A 20,520-nucleotide genomic window follows, 5' to 3' on the forward strand; every position below is an offset into this window, starting at 1 on the left:
GCAAACAAGATATTGACTTCTAAAGCCACTGTTTGTATTCTCTAAACGATGCTTTACTTGTCTGCCACAATAATGTAATATCTTTATTTATTTATTATAATTTTTTTCTCCCAATTTGGAATGTCCAATTCCCAATGTGCTCTATGTCCTCGTGGTGGTGTAGCGGCTGGCCTCAGTCCGGGTGGCGGAGGACGAATCTCAGTTGCCTCAGCGTCTGAGACAGTCAATCCGCGCATCTTATTACATGGCTTGTTGAGCGCGTTACCACAGAGACATAGCGTGTGTGGAGGCTTCACGCATCCACGCACAACTCACCACGCACCCCTCTGAGAGCGAACCACATTATAGCGACCACAAGGAGGTTACCCCATGTGACTCTACCCTCCCTAGCAACTGGGCCAATTTGGTTGCTTAGGGGACCTGGCTGGAGTCACTCAACATGCCCTGTATCCAGGGGTGGTAGTCAGCGTCTTTACTCGCTGAGCTACCCAGGCCCCCATAATGTAATATCTTTGAGTTACTTTAATTATTGTATTTATTGTATATACAGTATTATGTTTAAATATTTTTTTTTAATTATTGTCTATAGTATTATCTTTACTTGAGGGCCTTTTAGTCAATATTGATATATGCAATTAATTAGATTACTTAATCAGCATCTCATGTAATTAATTTGATTAAATTTTTTTTATCGATTTACAGTCTAAAATACTTGTGTCATTACCTCAGATAAAGTGGACTCAGACAGTAGTCACTACGAGTCGTATGGTGAAGAGGAGGATGAGGAGTTTGTGAAGGACAGAGCTCATTACATCCAGTGGAGCTCCTCTCAGCCCTGCTTAAGACCCGTCCCAGAGTCACGCATCTGTGGATACGTGTGGAGGAAGAAGTGGCTGGGCCAGTGGACACGCCAGCTCTTCATTATTAAACACAACTCACTACTGGTAAGAGCCTCACTATAGTTTCACTAAACTGAACCTTGATCTTCACTCAACTGAACCTTGAATGCCTTTGTGAAAAGAGCTATTTTGGGAAACCAGGTTAATTCGAAAGAAACTGCTACATTTACATTTATGCATTGGACAGATGCTTTAATCCAAATCTAATTACGGTACATTCAAGATATTCAAGATATACAATTCAATCAACATGTGTGTCCCTGGGAATTGCACCCATGACCATTCATTGATCATCAGCTGCTTCTACTCGACCATTTATATTTACATTTAGTCATCAATCCAAAGCGATTTACTAATGAGGAACATAACAAGCAATTAGCTTTAATGACTTCATGTTTTGCTGGTGATTATCATGGCAATATCTATATCTGTGTTTTTGCTTCTCTAACTAGGTAGTACTTTGCTGTCTGAAATTATTATTTATTTTATGCAGATTTACTATTAAATCTGTATTTATTTCTGCTTCTTGTTTTCCCTGACAGTGTTTTAAGTGTGCTAAAGACCTGCAGCCTCTACTGGAGCTCAACCTGACAGGTTGCTATGTGGTCTACAAATCCAAGCACAGTAAGAAAATGCAGCATGAGCTAAAGGTGGTGTCCGGTGCTGAAACACTCATCATGGGCTTCCAAAGTGGCACACAGGCGGAAGAGTGGAGGAAGGTCTGGCCACAGGAAAACTCTTGCTTTAAAGAAAAATTCTGCTTAAACTTAAGCTTTATCGACACCATCTGTGGCGTGTTACCGATTACCATTGATAATAATTTGGATTCTTCTCTCATTTTGTTAACATTAAAGTGGAAACCTTGCAGGCAAGAGTAACACATAGAGGTAGACCGATTAATCTGTGCCGATTGTTACTTTTTGGAACTATCTGTTATCTACAAAATTATATGCCGATAGTTGGAGATTGAATAGTTGGAGCTGAAATTGGAGTTTGAAGTGAGGGCATTCAAAAAAAAAAAAGGACTACATAGAAATCAACTTCATATCTTGTGAATAATAAAAATCTGGTGAAATATATAAGGAATAATGTACAGTCCACTTCACGTCTGGGCTTATTTTGCAATAACAACCGGCTGACTGTACGTTATCCAGCTTATTACACTGTTACTAAACAAATAAATCATTAAATGGACATAAAATATTGATTTGCGTTGAAATTATGTAACTAATTGATAAAAAAGAAATCACTGAACAACTTAATTCCTCCTCTGGTTTCCCAGCTAAGTTCTGTTATTTTTTTATTTTTTTTGGAAATAGTGATAATCTGACTGCTCATTATCCTGCTTATTACAAGACTGCTTCCCAAATAATTAAATTAATGAACATGATTTGAGTTGAAATTCTTTTATTAACTTACTTGTAGAGATAGCACAGTGATCCGAGAAGTAGGCAAGATGACTCGCAATATCCGGATGAGCGGTCTGATTTGTCTTAATCACCAGATGTGCGATTGTTATTCAGAAATATTAGACCGCTAGATGGCGCCATTGAACAATCACAATCGAGGATTCCAGAGACCCGTATAATAAATCAAACCATTATCTGGTGAATATATAGGCTATAAAAGCATTCATTTGGCAAAAAAACGGATGAAATCTGTCACAGTATGGGAAGACTAAGATTTCTTTTTTAAATGATCGACTGATTAATTGGTTATTGGCCTTTTCCACCATATTAAACATCAATATCGTCAAAATCGGTCGACCCCTAGTAAGTTTTTCTTTTTAAATATGCAGCTATTGCACTGTTGATGAATTTGGTTACATTCACTTGGGATCCTCATGAGGATACCAGAAAGACTGTTGACACTGTTGACAAACTTCGCCTGTAGACAATGTTGGTAAAATATTTACAGTATAATTATTACAATGAATGCTAAATTGTAAATTGCCTGGAATGTTCCTTTAACTTCACCTGACTTAGATTAACTTATAGCCTGTAAAATCAACTAGCCTGTATTAATTTAACTTCATTCTTTTTTATCTGTCATGATTCATGTCTCGTTTGTAGATTATTGAAGAAGTGAGTGGCTCCTCTTACTATGAGCCTGAATCGCACAGCTCCTCATCTATTCTGAAGAGTGAAAGGCTGGACTCTTGCAGGGTAACACACGCACACACAAACTGACACCATGCCAGTCACTACTCACAGTGTTAATTACATAATCAATCTGATGGACAGAGCAAGAGAGGAGCAGCATACGTTTTCTTCTATGAATGGAGATTTTTACTGAATGTGGTGGTTATTCATCGGGAGATCAGTGCTTCACATCTGCTCTTGAGACTATTTCATAGTTTCTTTCAGAAATCCTCTGTTGGCATGAACCCTGTACTAAACTGATAAGCAAAGTCTTGTGTTTCATCTGAAAGCTACACTATGTAACTTTGAAGCAGAAAACTGCAAGTTATATGCGGAGGAACGTTTTACGTGAGTTGTGATTCTGCATTGCTCATCTGCGCAGATGAATCTCATGGTTTGAGGACTTGCAGAGCGGAGTCATGACGTGCTATTTTCATGTTGATGTTATTCGTTTAAATTTTTACAACCGATATATAACTAACTTTGAGGAAGATAAATAACACTCTTCATTTTATTTTAATATGGTTACTCAAGTGTTTTATCCACGACACAATACACATTAATGTTGTATTGTACAACACATATCAATACAAGAGGAGAAACATGTGAAATGGTTGATATGAGTTCAATTCAAGACACTACATTTTTATATTACAATCTACAGCCTCAGTGGAGAATGCAAGTAAACAATAATACTACAATAGTAGATCTATGCACTGCACACAATAAGACTGTAATATAAAAAATGGATTCAATAATGATGAAATATACTTTATAGAACATGAAAATAATATGCAATATAACAATTACAATAATTAATGTTTAACCGTGTATTTAGAAGTAAAGTTGTAATAGAGAGATGATTACACGCTGAACAAATTAATATGCATTACTGTGCTATGAAATCAGTACATAATACACAATTTGAGATGAGCATACATTTAATGCTCAAGGTTTATTCATTCATATGGTTATTCATTCTCTCTCTCTCTCTCTCTCACACACAGTCAAGTACAGTCCTCCATACAGATTCAGATGAAGAGAAACTCTCTGGTCTTCCATCTGCAGTTAGCAGTGTGGAAATCAAAGACAGAGACCGAGGTGAGCAAACACTCCCTACGAAACTTTCAACTCTTCAACATGGATTTAATTTGTACCAAAACACTATGGGTCAATGTTGATAGAATTTCATTAAGTAGATTTGTAAATTTCCTATTTCTATATCAAGAATGTAATAGGGTTCATTTTGATTCCATGTTGACTTTAAACAGCACCAGTATATCCCACTGTCCTTTCTTGTTATTCCGTAACCTAAAGGCGGTCGCACACCAGACGTGTCTGAGGGACGACACACAACGTCCTAAAATTCGAAACCATTGTTTTCTATGAATGTTCGTATGTTAGCGCCACAGTTCGGTGTTCACCAACAGCTCCACTCACATAATTTTCTATTAAATTGCAGCCAAATCATTATGGGGACATATATTTTTAAATTTAGGCTAGAAGGTATATTGTGTATAGGCAATTTGTAAGTAACAAATTTGTCTTTTTGTGGTTTGACAGCTTGAAAAAAGCCTATACAAGGTAACACACCGTATAAAAACATCACCCTTTCTAATCTTTCAGTTTGTGCAGTTGTACTGTTTTTGTTTTTCCATACACCAACCTGTGAACTCATCGATGTCGCTTTGTTTTTCCTTAAAGAAGGTGGAAATTCACTGTTTTGTACTGCCACCTCTGTTCACAACATGCTCTGTGTACGATACTTGTGCGTTGTCCTACCTACGATGCGGCACTTTTTATCCAGTGTGCGACAAGCTTAATGCTATTTTACGCTTAAAAAATCTGCCGCTTGCTTACATTTTATAACCCTGTATGTAGGAATGGGCTGCATACTTTGCATCTGTTCTAGCACTGCTATTAGCACAACTATGCTATTGTACTCCCTAGTGTTTTGGTCTCATTCATTACTGGCTAAATTCACTGCATGCCGCTCAGGACACTGGCTGGGTGTTTTCTACACTGTGTCATTGTCTGTCGAAGGATTCCTGTGAGATTTGATTGTCACCTTTGACACCAGGTTAACAGCCACAGCAATGAACTCAGAAGTTTGGTTTGTACATAGACTGGTGAACTTTTTGTTATTCTGAGTTTACGGAAGCAGATAGCGTGTATTTGTTTATGAACACAAAAAGCTATTGTGTTAATGAAAAATATGTTAATAAGATATTGGGAAAGATCAAAAGTTTGGTTGGCAATTAGATAGGCTTGTTAAATCTCTCCAAGTGGTTATGTTTTACAACAGGCGAGAACTTTTGTAATGTTTTGTTATTGAAAACGTGAGCTCACTGATTAAACCCACGTGTAGATGTCGATTTCATGTGTCTCCACAAACAGCTTAAAAGAGAAACCTTCAAACAAGTTTATTTGTTTATTTATGTTTTTCACTAGTGCACTCTGATTACTAACTCAAATTTTTTTTTTAGGACACTGGCTTCTACCTTTGCAAGCTTTTTTATTGAGTGACTATAAAGTCTTACGTCAAACAGTAGTTTACATAAATAATACTTTATATCTACCTAAAACTGTAATGCATATGCATTTTCTTTTATGCATGCATTTTCTTTGTGGTACCATTTTTATTTGTTTTTAGTATGCTTATTGTGTGAGTCTTTGTGTGTATTCTGAGAAGTAATAAACACCACACATAAATTAACTTTACAAAAAGTATTGTGTCAGTGTCAAAAAGAAATCATCACTCAAGCTAGCAGAACAGTTCCTAAGTCTCCCGGACACTACAGTTATGTTAACACAACCTGAGGACATAATTGATGCTTTTGCAGTATACTACAAGACATTATATGAAGGCCAATAACTAATAGATAAGAAGGACAAAATCACTACTTTCCTTAACTCAGTTAAAATGAATAGATTAACAGAAGAAGAAGCGAAGGAGCTAACCTTCCCAATAACAGAAGGGGAAGTAAAAGATGTTATCTCTAAACTTAAAAATAACAAGTCCCCAGGCATGGACGGGTTTCCGGGGGAATTCTATAAGGTTTATACAAATGAGGTAATCCCCATCCTCTGTAAGAGATATAATTATGTGCTAGATGCAGAGTACCCCGCACCCCCCCCCCCACTCCTGGTTAGATGCAGTTATTACTGTAATTTACAAAGCAGGGAAAGACCCAACAAACTGCATGGGATATAGACCAATTAGCCTTTTTGTCAAGACCAAAACATTCTTACCTCTATAATAGCTCAAATAATACAAAAATATATTAGAAAACTGGTTAAACCTGACCAGACAGGGTTTATTAATGGGCGTCATGGTACCAATAATATCCGGAGAGCCTTAAATTTACAAGCCATCGCTGGTAAAAGACAAGCTCCCTCTATGCATCTCAGCTTATATGCTGAGAAGGCATTTGATAGAGTAGATTGGATGTTTATGGAACTTAGTTTCAACTTTTAGTGATATCTTTGTTAGCTGGGTGAAGGTTTTCTATAACAACCCCAGATCAAGTGTCAGAGTAAATGGTCACTGCTCAGAGTTCTTTGAGCTTGGCAGAGGGACTCGACCAGGAGATGCCTTATCTCCTGTCTGCACTCAGTATTGAACCACTGGTGGAATTGATAAGGAGCAACACTAAGATACAGGAAATTACTACCCCTATCTATGTTTGGCAGGGTTGAGACCGTATGAATGAATGTACTACCTAGACTCTTCCTATTTCAGTCTATTCCAGTACAGGTCCCAGTCTCTATGTTTCGTACTTCAGATAAATTAATATCGAAATTTATTTAGCAAAATAAAAGACCAAGAATAAGACTCAAAATATTAAAGACTGGCAAGGATGGGGCCTGGGTAGTTCAGCGAGTAAATACGCTGACTACCACCCCTGGAGTTCACGAGTTCGAATCCCAGGGCGTGCTGAGTGACTGCAGCCAGGCCTCCTAAGCAACCAAATTAGCCCGGTTGCTAGGGAGGGTAGAGTCACATGGGGTAAAACCTCCTCACGGTCACCATAATGTGGTTTGCTCTTGGTGGGACGCATGGTGAGTTGTGCGTGGATGCCGCGGTGGATGGCGTGAAGCCTCCACATGCGCTATGTCTCCACGGTAACATGCTTAACAAGCCACGTGATAAGATGCGCGGGTTGACTGTCACAGATACGGAGGCAACTGAGATTCGTCCTCCGCCACAAGGACTTAGAGTGCATTGGGAATTGGGCATTCCAAATTGGGGAGAAAAAAGTAAAAAAAAAAAAAAAAAAAAGACTGGCAAGGATAAGGGTGGTATGGGCCTTCCTGACATGATGCATTACTATTGGGCTGCTCAGCTTCGGGCATTGGTGACATGGATCAGTAACAATAGGGAGACAGGATGGTTTGATATTGAGCAGAGTTCGATCTCTGAGATTTCCCTGGCAGTATTACCGTTTATTGATTTGAAGTCCCAAAAAAAAGTGAAGATAACAAATACCTGGATGCAACACACCCTAAAGATTTGGACTAAAGTCCAGAAGAAAATAAGAGGGGCAGTTGCTCTCTCACGAGTAATGACCATCGCAGGCAACCCAGATTTCCTCCCCTCTGTGTGGGACTCTACTTTAAAAAATGGGCAGAGAAGGGCCTGATAACAATTAATCCGATTTTCAAAACTGAGGTTAAATTATCATTCACTCAACTCTGCGATAGATTTAAACTAAGACCTTGTGACATATTTAGATACCTACAATTGAGACATTGCATTACAAACCATATGGATTGGGACATAATTAAAAAATCTCCCAACAAATATCGAGCAATACATGAAATAAATTATCAAATAAAAAACATGTATCTCACATTTGTAAAAAAATTAATGCAGGACCATACAGATAATACTTCACATATAAAAAGGCTGAAATCAGTGCCTATATGGAGACCAACTGGTCCTCAGTATCCTCTGTGGGCGTGGCTTGGGAGGCACTTAAGGCGGTTCTTAGGGGCTGGATTATACAGTATGCCGATTTCACCAAAAAATCCAAAGCACAAGAACTTGTGGAAAGTGAAGGGAATTTTAAAAGTGCCGAGTCAGAGCTGAAGCGCCGAATGTTGTCTAATGTCCTCAGAGAATTGACCCGATTGAAATACAGATATAATTCTATTTTGCCACAGAAGGTGGAGTTTTGGCTATTCAGGGCAAGACAGTCATATTTTGAGACGGGGGACAAAGCAGGAAAACTCTGGCTCGATATGTAAAACAGAGAGAGTCTTTTTCTGTTATTCCCTCAGTGAAATCTGCTAGTGGTGAAATATTTACCTCGGCCTTTGATAATAATGGCTTTAAAGAATTCTATCTTGATCTTTATAGTTCCACGTCTTCATCTACTGAAGAGGATATTTGAAACTTTGTGGAACCATTAGATCTCCCTAAACTGTCGGCTGAGCAAAAAAAATTATCTTGATTCTGAGATAACCTTGGAGAATCTAATTTTTTAGATCTTATGCTACAGAACTGGCTACACTCTTGCTAGAAGTTTATACGGAATCATTAAAGAATAGAAAGCTTTCGCCAACCATGACACAAGCCCGGATCAGTCTGATTCTTAAAAGGACAAAGATCCAAGCGAGTGTAAGAGTTACAGTCCAATTGCCCTGGTCCAGCCAGACGTTAAAATATTGTCAAAAATTTTGGCTAACCAATTAAGTAAAGTTATGACATCTCTTATACATATAGATCAGGTGGGGTTTATTCATTAACAGCCGTGATAAGAAAGGATGATGATTTTCCAAGGGTGGTGGCGGGAGGTATGGTGCATAAGCTTTTGCTTTACGTGGATGATATTTGATTATTTGTCTCCAACCCCACTAGATCTATGCCTTGCCTCCACAGAATTATTAATTCCATTTAATTCCTTCCTCAGGATACAGAGTCAGTTGGTCTAAATCCAAAGCTTTGGCTCTGACAGCGTACTGCCCGGTAACGGCTTTCCAGCCGGGCGCCTTCCAGTGGCCCAAAGAGGGCATTAAGTATTTGGGTATTTTATTCCCAGCAAATTTGTGTGATTTAGTTAGAGTTAATTTTGACTCTTTAATAAAAAAGGTTTTCGAGCGATGTGGGCAGGTGGGCTTCATTACATTTATCTATGATTGGGAAGGTTAATGTTATTCAAATGAATTGTATTCCAAAATTCAACTACCTGCTACAGTCTCTCCCTTTTGATGTCCCCCTCTCTTATTTCAAGCAATTTGATAGCATAGCAAAGTCCTTCATTTGGAATGGTAAATGTCCCAGATTACATTTCAGTAAGTTGCATAGGCAAAGGTGGGCTAGGCCTACCCAAGATTTTGTTTTATTATTATGCATTTGGTCTCAGACATTTGGCTCTTTGGTCGCTTCCACCTGAAAGAGCCCCTCCCTGGTTTTGTATTGAACAGAAAGTTCTTACCCCTATTTCGCCATTGTAAAGCCTTTCTATCAAACTAACCAGAGAAGTTAAGTTACACCCCGTTATCTCGCATTTGCACTCGGTATGGACAAAAGTGTCCAGAGTGTTTAATTCTGACATTTATTTAAATGTTGCTTCAAGCATATGGCTGAACCCAAAGTTATGTATTAATAAGTCCCCTTTCTGCTGGTCAGAGTGGATTGTGAGGGAGGTTAATATGCTCGGTGACCTATATGAGAGTGGAGTGTTGAGATCCTTTGAAAATATGGGTCAACATTTTGGGATTCCCAGTTCTCAGTTCTTTAGGTATTTACAGCTGTGCCACCTGCTCTCTACTATTTTTAGGAGTAGCATAAACCCCCCTAAAGCGGCAGATACTCTGGGAGTGGTGATTACTGCTTTTGGAAAAGGTCATGAGGCATCAGTGTATTACTCCCTGCTAATTCAGAGTCTGGGGGACAGAGATTCACCTTCTCTCAAGAGATTATGGGAGAAAGATCTAAACTTGGTATTGGAGGAGGGAGTGTGGGCTAAGATTAGGACTATAGATGCAAGGGTGTGACTTATGCAATTTAAGATTTTACATCGATTCTATTGGACCCCCTCTAGATTGAATAGGCTTGGTCTTAAAGACACACCCACCTGCTGGCGATGCTAATCAGAAGATGGGGACATAACCCATGTTTTTTGGTGGTGTGTTAAGATCCAAAAATTTTGGTTGAGGTTTCAGAGTTGTATGTTTGACGTATTGGGCACTCAAATTTCATTTTGCCCCATGACAGTACAGTACTCTGTATTTTAGGTGATGAGGTGGTCATTAATATAGGGGCTAAATATATTTAAAAAAATTGGGTCCTAGCCAGTGTTATGATTGGCAGACAGATTTTACTTAGGGGATAGAAGTTGGCTGGAGCACCCTCATTTCAAGAGTGGTGCACAGAGATGGGGAGGGTGGTGGCAATCGAGGAAATAATTTTTTTTTTTTAATTTTTTTTAATCACACATTATACATTTGCACATATACAGTGAAATTATTTTTTTTCACATATCCCAGCTAAGCTGGGGTCAGAGTGCAGGGTCAGCCATGATATGGATCCCCTGGAGTGGATAGGGTCAAGGGTCTTGCTCAAGGGCCCAACAGTGGCATCTTGGCAGTACTGGGGCTTGAACCCCTGACCTTTTGGTCAGTAACCCAGAGCCTTAACCGCTGAGCCAGCACTGCCCCCAAATGTCATGTAGAAGGCTAGGGAATTTAGATTCATGTAATAAAAAATGGGACAGCTGCTTGGCCTTCTTGGAGGGCTCTCGGGGAGGGGTAGTGGAGCGAGAGGTATAGTTATAAATGTGTTTGATTATTTTTATTTATTTAATATATTTTCATATTTTTTTGTGTATATATGTATAGTGTGACCACAGGGATATTTGTTGAGGGTCAGGGTGGGGTCGGGGATTGGGAGGGGGAAAGGGAATAATGGGGGTTAAATGTTGATTCTGTGAATATATGTTTTGCTTTTCTTTGTCAAACAGTCCGTGTACGCCTACGAGAGCCCCCACGACAACTTTGCCAACGGATTGCTCAAGTCCGGAGCTTCTATACAAATTTTGTGAGACAGAATTACACAACAGAAAATAATCTATAAAACAAACTCTAACCAATAGGTGGAATAAGCACACAAAATGTGTAGATTCATCCGCATAACTGTCCTGAAGGTGTGCCACTCTACAAAATAAACACCAGCCGCTAGGCGGAACCAGCACAAAAAGAACACGCAGATTCTTCAAACAGTCAAGTGAATGTTCAGTGAGCCGTTCCACACGGCTGCAATGTGAGTACAACAAGATGACCCACTCACTCCATTGACTTTGCAAAAAATACTCCACAAAACAAACTCCAGCCAATAGGAGAAATAAGCACAAAGAGCGTGTAGATTCATCCACAAAACTGCCGGTCCACTCGGCTGCAACATGAGTGCAAACAAATGACTTAGGGGGCTTTCACACTGGGCACGTATGCTGCGGTCCGATTCTGAGTGTGATTGTTCCCGGTGCCCCCCGCAGCGTTGGTCTGGTTTCACTTGATTCTATCGAACCCCGGTCCATTTGCATTCATCTTACGTCATCACAAACACGCATGGAGAACATAACGCGACTCATCATACTTTTTGTTTTTTTGTTATTTTGGTGCCATTATGCACAGCAGAGTGAACGACAACTGCGTATATGTGCGCTTCATTGCGTAACTCATCAGATGTCCAGGGGAAGGTGGCTTGCTGCTGCTCGCAAACAGCGTTTTTTGAGGAGACAGCTGATTGCAAGGAATTCATTTGCATCTTTGTTTACACTGCATGCTTACTCATGCTCATGGCCAAGATGAAGTTATCGCCACTGTCATCTCCTATTATACCCTATATTTATAACCTATAATAGTATTTATATATAGTATTTATAAGGTGTATAGATAGATAGACAGACAGACAGATAGACAGACAGTATTTATAGTGTTGATTGTACTTGTATGTCATTGTGGTGTCATTACTTTTTTGGGACTTTCAGGAATGTGTGGATCCTCGTGTGTTGTCGAAAATAATGATGTCGTCATCGGCTAAAATGCATGCGCAGGTTACTTTATTCCTGAACGAGTGCACACCCGAGTCCGAGTTGCTTTCACATTCACGCGAATCGAGCTACAGTTCCATTGCAACCGAACTCAGACCACCTCCTACAGGTAGTCTCGGGTTCGGTACTGCGGTGCGCTTCCCGGTCCGCATTACAGCTTTCACATTACCAATTTTTCATGTGAACCGTGCTCTGTTTCGAACTGAACTGCCAGTGTGAAAGCACCCTAAATCACTCCAATGTCTTTGCAAGAAATACTCCACAAAACAAACCCTAGCCAACAGGAGAAATAAGCACAAAGGGCATGTAGATTCATCCACAAAACTGTCCCGAAGGTGTGCCACTCTACAAAATAAACTCCAGCCGTTGGGCGGAACCAGTACAAAAAAAAAGCGCGCAGAATCTTCAAACAGTCAAGCGAATGTTCAGTGAGCCAGTCCACTCGGCTGCAACGGGAGTACAACGAGATGACTTGCTCACTCCATTGACTCCATTCACATGACCACAGCAAGCGATGTCCTTCATAAAGTCGGACATCGTTGCTGTGGGCATGTGAATGTTTTACGGCCATCCTTAGCATCTATTCTCAATTTGGCCAGTTTCAGTGCAAAAGCGACCTTCCATTGGTGTAAAAGTTTCTTGCATTCCATGAATTGATCATGCTTCTCTCTTGTCAAATTCGCAAAGTCTGGGAACAAGAAAATGCTGTGGTTCTTCCAAGAAAGCCTGCCTTTACTCTTCGCCTCGCGTAAAACAAAATCCTTTTCGGATGATCTCAGAAATTTGGCCAGAATTGATCGGGGCCTGTCTCCCTCTGTGGATCGATGAACAGGAACCCTGTGAGCTCGCTCGTTTTCCAGCTTATGTCGAGCAGATTCGGAAAGAGCCCATCCAGGAATTTCACTGTATCCTGTCCCTCTCGTCCCTCAGGGATTCCAACGATATGGACGTTATTCCGCCGGCTACGGTTCTCCATGTCCTCCAGCTTCTCCCAGACACGCTTCAAATCCACCTTGGTTGCTAGCGGATTAGCAGATAATTCCCTCTCCGATGACTCCAGATAATCTATCTGTTTCTCGACATCCCCCACTCTTGTAACCACATCAGTGAACTTCGCCTCCATGGCAGTGATCGATTGACATATCACAGCAAGATCCTCCAAGTCAGCAACGACCTTCGTCAGCATTGCTGACATGTTCAGCATCTCTCGCCACATTTCCCGCACTTCTCCGACAAAATCGACTCCCAGGCTCGCAGCCTGCTAAGGGGTGTCAGCTTGAGCACGTAAGTGTCTTTTAATGTCTCCAGAGCACGAGGATTTTTAATTCTTTGACATATTGTCCTCCTAGAACAGTTATGGAACAAAGTGTATCGAATCTTTGATTTGATTTGATTTTTTAGAACAGTTATGGAACAGAGTGTATTGAATCTCACTGGTTTATGTCATTAAAACTGTTAAAACTAGCAAAGTGCGCAGAGCTCGCCGTTCACACGTCCGATGGTGTCACATGCCCCCCAACATAAATTATGTCTTAACTTTTATGATTTGTCATACCAAATGTGGACATTAGAAGTTATATCATGCATTCCTCACAGGCCACATGACAGGGACTTCTGCATACTATGCCATCATTGCCATATTCTGATATTATTCTTATAAGCTCCACATAAATAAAAAAAAATATATATCGTTTTGACTGATGAAATATGTAGTAAATTAATTAATGTTTACTGTAGTAAATGGTTTGTCTGTATTTTCCAAGCAATTTCTTGTATTTTTATGTTCATTGTGTGCATTATAGTAAAGTCACTCACTGCAGCTGTCAACGACTCCACACAAAATCTATAAAGAATCTGCTTTCTGCCTCATTTTATGAATGGAATCCATATGATATCAGTAAAATAAGCTGTTGTAACCACTCCATGATGATTAAAAGGAGGTTAGACAGCATACTGTATGCAGTAATTGTTTAATTTGTAAGGTTGGCCATAATATGTTATAGTATTTTTATGATTAATTTTGTTAAAAAAAAAAAAAAAAAAAAGATCAAGAAAAAGTTTCTTTCTGTCGCTCCCGCTTGCTCACAGTCACACACACGCATCTTTTCTACTCCAGTAATCAAGCTTGTAACAGAGGCTTGGGTTGTCTCTTTGCAGGATGCTTCAACAGTTCGTAAGAAAGTAGTTTTATACACAAAGGCATTTTAGGGATGAAAACCTGAGCATGTTTTGAGTTAAATACATGTACAAGCTGTAACCTTGGTGTTATGTTTTAAAATCACTGTCATTGCAATATCTAACCTTGTATTCTGTTTTTAAAAAGTCAACAGTTTTCCTTGAACTGTTCTTTTAGACATTTTTTAAGTGCGAAACTGACAAAAATTTGCGTTACCTTAAGTAGGATTCATGTTCATATTGGGCGGGACACGTCAACCCATCGCTAAACTGCAACATACATGTTTGCTGGTGTTTTCAGAACAATACCGGCACTAGTGGAGAGAGAGCTCACGCGATCATGGTTGCCAGATTGCGCCAAATAAGCATTACACTCGGCAGAATATTTCTAAACTATTTACTGTAAGTGTAAATCTCTGTAGGGGAATCACATTTCTTGATATCTGGGAACCCCAAGCATGTCTAAATCTGCACTTATTGCCTCAAAGCTCTTTGGAATATTCAATTCTTTGGCTTTACTTAAAGTCTGTTATTATTTATCATACGTAGAGAATTAAAACATTTTATTAGCACGAATAGTTCAAATTAATGCATGACAATTGATCTAAAGGGGATGGTAAGGAAGGATGAAGTTTTTACAAAGGGGATGGTTTCGCCGTTTTTTTTTTTTTTTTTTTTTTTTTTCAACAAGTGGGATGGCATCATCTCACATTCCCCATTCAACTCGAGCCCTGATCGCGACCCTGAAGAAGAAAACTCTGATCAAATGGCTTTCCGCTCCGGATTATATACCTGCAATGATGTGGGCATCAGGGGTGGAGCGCCAAGCACAATCTGCCAATAGATTGCCATGATTGTAAATGGCTTGAGGGATTGTCACTCCTGGGAGGAGCTCTTCCATAGTGTCAGCAACTGACGCAGCGTCGAAGTGACCGACTTGAAAGGGAACCATAGTAGTACCCTGGTAATTAATGGATTGTTGAGCATTGGTCATGTGTACGAACGTGTGTATCATTCAGAGTAATCTCTTGCCTCTCTATCCTCCCTCCTCAGCGGCCTTCCTGAATGTTTTGATGAACTGTCAGTGGCAAAGTCTGTGGTGTCGGGTGGATGAGGGTGTTCTGAAGATGTGTCGGGATGAGGCGTCAGAGGAGACACCTCAGTACACGGTTCAGCTCAGAGGGAGTGAGGTCCGACCCGGCCCGGATACAGCACATGCTTACCGCATTACCATCATACAGCACGGAGACCAAGTGGCTGTACTGGAGGTATGGTATTGTTCCACAGAAATGGCTGATTTGAGATCAGCTTATTCCAGTTGCATGTTGTTTTTTTCTGTTCTCCGATTGTTTTTGATGACAGTAGATGTTAATGTTTGGTTGTGTGTGTGTGTGTGTGTGTGTGTGTGTGTGTGCTTGTACGTGCAGGCCAGTTGTGCAGATGATAAAGAACAGTGGGTTCAACTCCTGCAGGATGGGAGTTCCACTGCAGCTGCCTCTCCATATGAACACAGCAGCCACGAGTCACTGAGGTACACACACACACATGCACACAAACACACAACGTTTACTTAGCTCTCTAAATGGGGACACACCATAGACGTCTATATTTTTTTTATATAAAGCTAATTATAATAAATATAGACTAACCATAACCCACGCCCTAACCCTTACAGAAAATCTTTTGCATTTTTACAATTTAAAAAGCATTATTTAAATTATGTATGGATGTTTTTCAAAATTAGAACATGCCAAAAAGTTTTGTGAAATTAAGATTACTTCTGGGGACAAATTTGTCCCCAAACTGTTGCTAAGCATGTACACATACGCTCACACAGTCTGCTGTCTATGAGCTGCCAGCATTCCATGAACCAACCATGAATCACTAAAGTCGACACACACACACACACACACACACACACACAAATACTCACATTCTTTCCTCATCCTCTTTCCATTCTTCTGTTTCCTCTGTTCTTCAGTGGTCTGAAAAGCCGCAGGTTCCCCACCTCAAACATGTACATGGATGACCCCTTTCAGCAGCTCTGCGGTGCAGTTCACTCTCAGCCCATTTATTCAAACTCATCCATACTAGAGCACATGGTACGGTCCTAAAGGGGGTGGGGGGGGGGGGGTGGTTAAGAAGAACATTAAAGAATGAATGGTGCATTGAGGCTGTGACCTATACAACCAGATTGAAAACAAATGTTAATTGTGTGGTTTGGGCTGACAGTGTTGTTTACATTTTAGTTAAGTTAAACTAGGTATTACTTTCTAATCACTTGTTATGAATGTTGTGTGGTAAAGAAGCATTTTTTAATTAAACAAAACAAAAAAGAATATAAAGGAATATTTTGGATCAAACTCAGTTGTAGATTTGCCCCATAGACTTCCATTCAAAGAGCATTATTATCAACACATTTTTTTGTTTGTTTTTACAAGCTGAGGGCCATTCAAAGATATTTTCGGTGGTAATGAACAGCCTCCCATTGATGTTGGATTGTGTTTATTCACATTTTGCATCACATTTTAGTTCCATAATTTGATGTTTTTCCAAGTGAAACAATTTTTAATTAAGAAAATTTAAGACTGGATTGTAAAAAGTTGTCTCTTTATGAAGTGATTGGAAGGGATGGGTTGAAAAATAATAGTGCTTGGTGACGTTAGCCGAAAAGTCATTCTTTCAGAAGCATTGGAGTTATTACATGTTTGATTAAAGATTCTGGAATGTAATCATTGGAATAACGTGCATAGATAGATCATTCATTATAAGACCTAAAAAGTGTTTACAGAAAGTGTATAGCGTCAATTTTGATTTCATGTTGAATTTAAATTGTTTTATTTGAATTTATGGACATTTGTTGCATGTTCAGTCTATGAATGTACATTGCCACTCTCACAAATTAGCATTATTTCAAACTTATACAGCTGTTGCATCCATTTTTCAGTTTCAGAAACCCTACACTGGTGGAAATGGAGAGTTGGTGTCATCCAAGGATTCTGCCAACTACAGCAATAATGAAATTTTCAGCAACCACAGTGAGTCAGTCATATTGCCTCAGTCCCTAATCCTGAGTTGCACTTTTTTTAAATAAAGGAAACATATTAAATGTAAAATATACTGTACATTTATAGTTCTACCATTTTCTGCTCTCAGTGCCTGGCCCTTTCTCACTTTGTCACCAACTTGGTTGTAAAACGAATTTTAAAACTGCTTTTACTTTCATGGGAATCTCCTATCTATTCTAACCTCGTTGCCTAAAGCAGTTCTACATCATCACATATAATTAGTCTTACCAGCTCATTATTCTCTCATAAACATGTTTGAGTTATGAGAACACAGTAATGTGATTGGTCAGTAAAGTGACAGACACACAACTCCTGCTCGTTGACTTCTCTATTTGTACCCGTGTTTTACATCCTTACAATACAAACAAAATGAGTCACTTCTGATTCAATGCTGCCATCAGATCAAGGTAATTGGTTTCTAAGTGGCACAACTAGCACATTACAGTGTGTTTTTGTGTGCGCACTGCAAAAAGTCATTTTCTTAATCATAATTTTTTCCTGTTTCCAGTAAACATATTTAAACTTCCTTACCTAAAAATATCTAAACAATGGAAGTAAAATTGCTTAAGCGATTATACGTTTTTTAGAATTTTGAAGCTTATTGAATCTTAAGCTTATTCTTCTTACCCCAGTGAAAAATAATGTTTTCCTTTTTTAAGTATAAATGTAACAACAAGAAAAAACATGTTTTGCCAAAGGGGTAATACAAATATATTTAATTCATGATATATAATGTGAAAAATGTTTAGATATTTGTACTGGAAAATAAGACAATAATACTGATTAAGCAAGTGATTTTTTTATTTTATTTTATTTTTTATTTTTTTATTGTTTTGTTTGCAGTGTGAAAGGTAAAGAAACCTCACTTGAACTACCAAATCACTGAGATAAAAAGTTTGGTGTGACCAAGCGCAGGCCTATTTTCCCATGTGTGCACAAAACATATGATTAAGACATATATATGGCTTATATAAGCACACGCATCTGCTTTTAATTTGGACAGTGCTAAATAATTATATGGTGGCTGATCTGTTGCTTGAAGCACAAGTTTCCATGTTGTCGGTTTATGGGATTTGCATAAGGTTCCAAAGCATCATTTTGTGCAGACTGAAAACTTTTTGTTGCATGTTTCATTTACTTAATGAGCGAATGAGCTAAATAATACTTACAATGGTACATTAACAGGGAATGTTCAAGATGCAGAGATTAAGATTGAGATTAAGGAAGCAACATTTTATATGGGGGAGTGGTTTTTCAAATCCTTGTGTAGATCCTGTTTTGTAGGCATGGCTAATTGTGCGTAGATTAACATCATGTGGTGCTTCTGTGGACTTTGATTTATTAGATCATGATTATGGAACGTTTTAGAGTGCTGTTTTTCTCATCAGGTTTGTCAAATACAATTTTGCAGAAAATGCCATCTGTGCCAAGCATGTGTGGTGGCAGCCGGTGGAGATGTTTGATCATATCTATCATGGAAACATTAACCACAAAGAGGCGTGCAAAACGAAATATATGTTAACAAATATCAAAAAGTGGTGTAGCATTTTCTGTAGGACTCTCAGTTTAAAGATTTCCATTTACTCAAAGGAAAGTTCACCCAAAAATGAAAATAATGTCATTATTTACTAATCCTCATGTTGTTCCAAACCCATATGATTTTTTTATTTCTTCTGTGGAACATACAAACTATTTTATTTTTTAAGAATATCCTGGACTCTTTTTTTTTTATGTATCGAAAGTGAATGGGCCTGGAGCTGTCAAGCTCCAAAATGACAAAAAAATCATCACAAAGTGTCATAAAAGTGGTCCATATGACTTCCCTTACAATATAGCCATATGATAGCGATTGCGTGAGGAACAGACAAAATTTTTGTCATTATTCACTGAAAATCTTCCACCTTAGGTCTCATTAATTGGCATGTTAATGTTCATGAGATGTGAGAGTTCATGAGAGAAGTAGCGATGTGTTATTTATAAACAAATCTTTTTTTTTTTTTTTAGCTGAATCTTTTTTCTTCTTTTTTTTTTCACCCAATTTGGAATGCCCAATTTCAAATGCGCTTTTAAGTCCTTGTGGTGGCATAGTGATTCGCCTCAGTCCAGGTGGCGGAGAACGAATTTCAGTTGCCTCCGTGTCTGAGACCATCAGTCTTATCACGTGGCTTGTTGAGCGCGTTGCCACGGAGACGTAGCGCGTGTGGAGGCTTCACGCTATTCTCCGCGGCATCCATGCACAACTCACCACGCGCCCCACCGAGAACGAACCACATTATAGCGACCAGGAGGAGGTTACCCCATGTGACTCTACCCTCCCTAGCAACCGAGCCAATTTGGTTGCTTAGGAGACCTGGGTGGAGTCACTCAGCACGCCCTGGGATTCGAACTAGCGAACTCCATGCGTGGTAGCCAGTGTCTTTACCACTGAGCTGAATCTTTTTAATGAATCAATTGATTCAGTTCACAAAACTGGTCTGAATGATTTAACTCACTGGGGAAGATTATCAGTGAAAAACAACTTAAATTCTAGTCCTCTTCCTCACGCAAACAACCCATTGACATTAAAAGACTTGGAATATGGCAAACAAGTTGAATTGACCGGTTTTGTGATACTTTTATGGTACTTTTGTGGTCTTTTTGAAGCTTGAAAGCCTCAGTCCCCATTTATTGGAATTGCATGAATAAAAGGACCAGTTCTATCCTTCAAACTTCTCCTTTTGTGTTCCACAGAAGAAAGAAAGTCACACAGGTTTGGAGTCATATCTTTTTTTGACTGAACTAATATTTAACTGCCAGTTTAGTGACTTTAATTTGCAGGGAAAAATGCAATGCACTCAACACATGAACAGTTTCTAGAGGACATCAGTGGATGAGAGTGTGTGTTATTGTGTTGTGTGTGTTATACGGCACGAGAGGTGAGGTTTAAGACTCTGGAAAGGAGCAGAACACTCTTCCACGCTTCAATTTTGGAAGAGATCTGCGGCGGCTGTCCTTTTTTCTCTCTCATGGTTGTGGTTACACGCACACACACATTCTTTTAAGATTCTTCAGTCAAAACCATGAGAATATCATGTTTTCTTTTGGAAACCAACTTTCCAGTGCATGCTGTTCTCATGGAGGAGATTAAGAGTGGGTGAAAAGTAGAAAAGTGAAGGGCATAAACTTCCTCAAAAACATGAAG

General features: G+C 39.2%; 1 protein-coding gene across 2 annotated transcripts in view; it reads left to right on the forward strand.

Moving 5' to 3' along the window:
- Positions 1 to 20,520, forward strand: part of LOC127424537 (actin filament-associated protein 1-like 2) — a 54,747-nt gene that overhangs the window by 28,449 nt on the left and 5,778 nt on the right. For both annotated transcript variants that reach the window (XM_051669867.1, XM_051669866.1), the window contains exons 5-12: positions 730 to 944; positions 1,442 to 1,618; positions 2,972 to 3,064; positions 4,048 to 4,141; positions 15,325 to 15,539; positions 15,699 to 15,802; positions 16,253 to 16,373; positions 17,219 to 17,309. In XM_051669867.1, the coding sequence (XP_051525827.1) occupies positions 730 to 944; positions 1,442 to 1,618; positions 2,972 to 3,064; positions 4,048 to 4,141; positions 15,325 to 15,539; positions 15,699 to 15,802; positions 16,253 to 16,373; positions 17,219 to 17,309 (1,110 nt within the window). The remainder of the gene's footprint in view (positions 1 to 729; positions 945 to 1,441; positions 1,619 to 2,971; positions 3,065 to 4,047; positions 4,142 to 15,324; positions 15,540 to 15,698; positions 15,803 to 16,252; positions 16,374 to 17,218; positions 17,310 to 20,520) is intronic.

Source organism: Myxocyprinus asiaticus, chromosome 33 (assembly GCF_019703515.2).
Source record: "Myxocyprinus asiaticus isolate MX2 ecotype Aquarium Trade chromosome 33, UBuf_Myxa_2, whole genome shotgun sequence".
NCBI lineage: Eukaryota > Metazoa > Chordata > Actinopteri > Cypriniformes > Catostomidae > Myxocyprinus > Myxocyprinus asiaticus.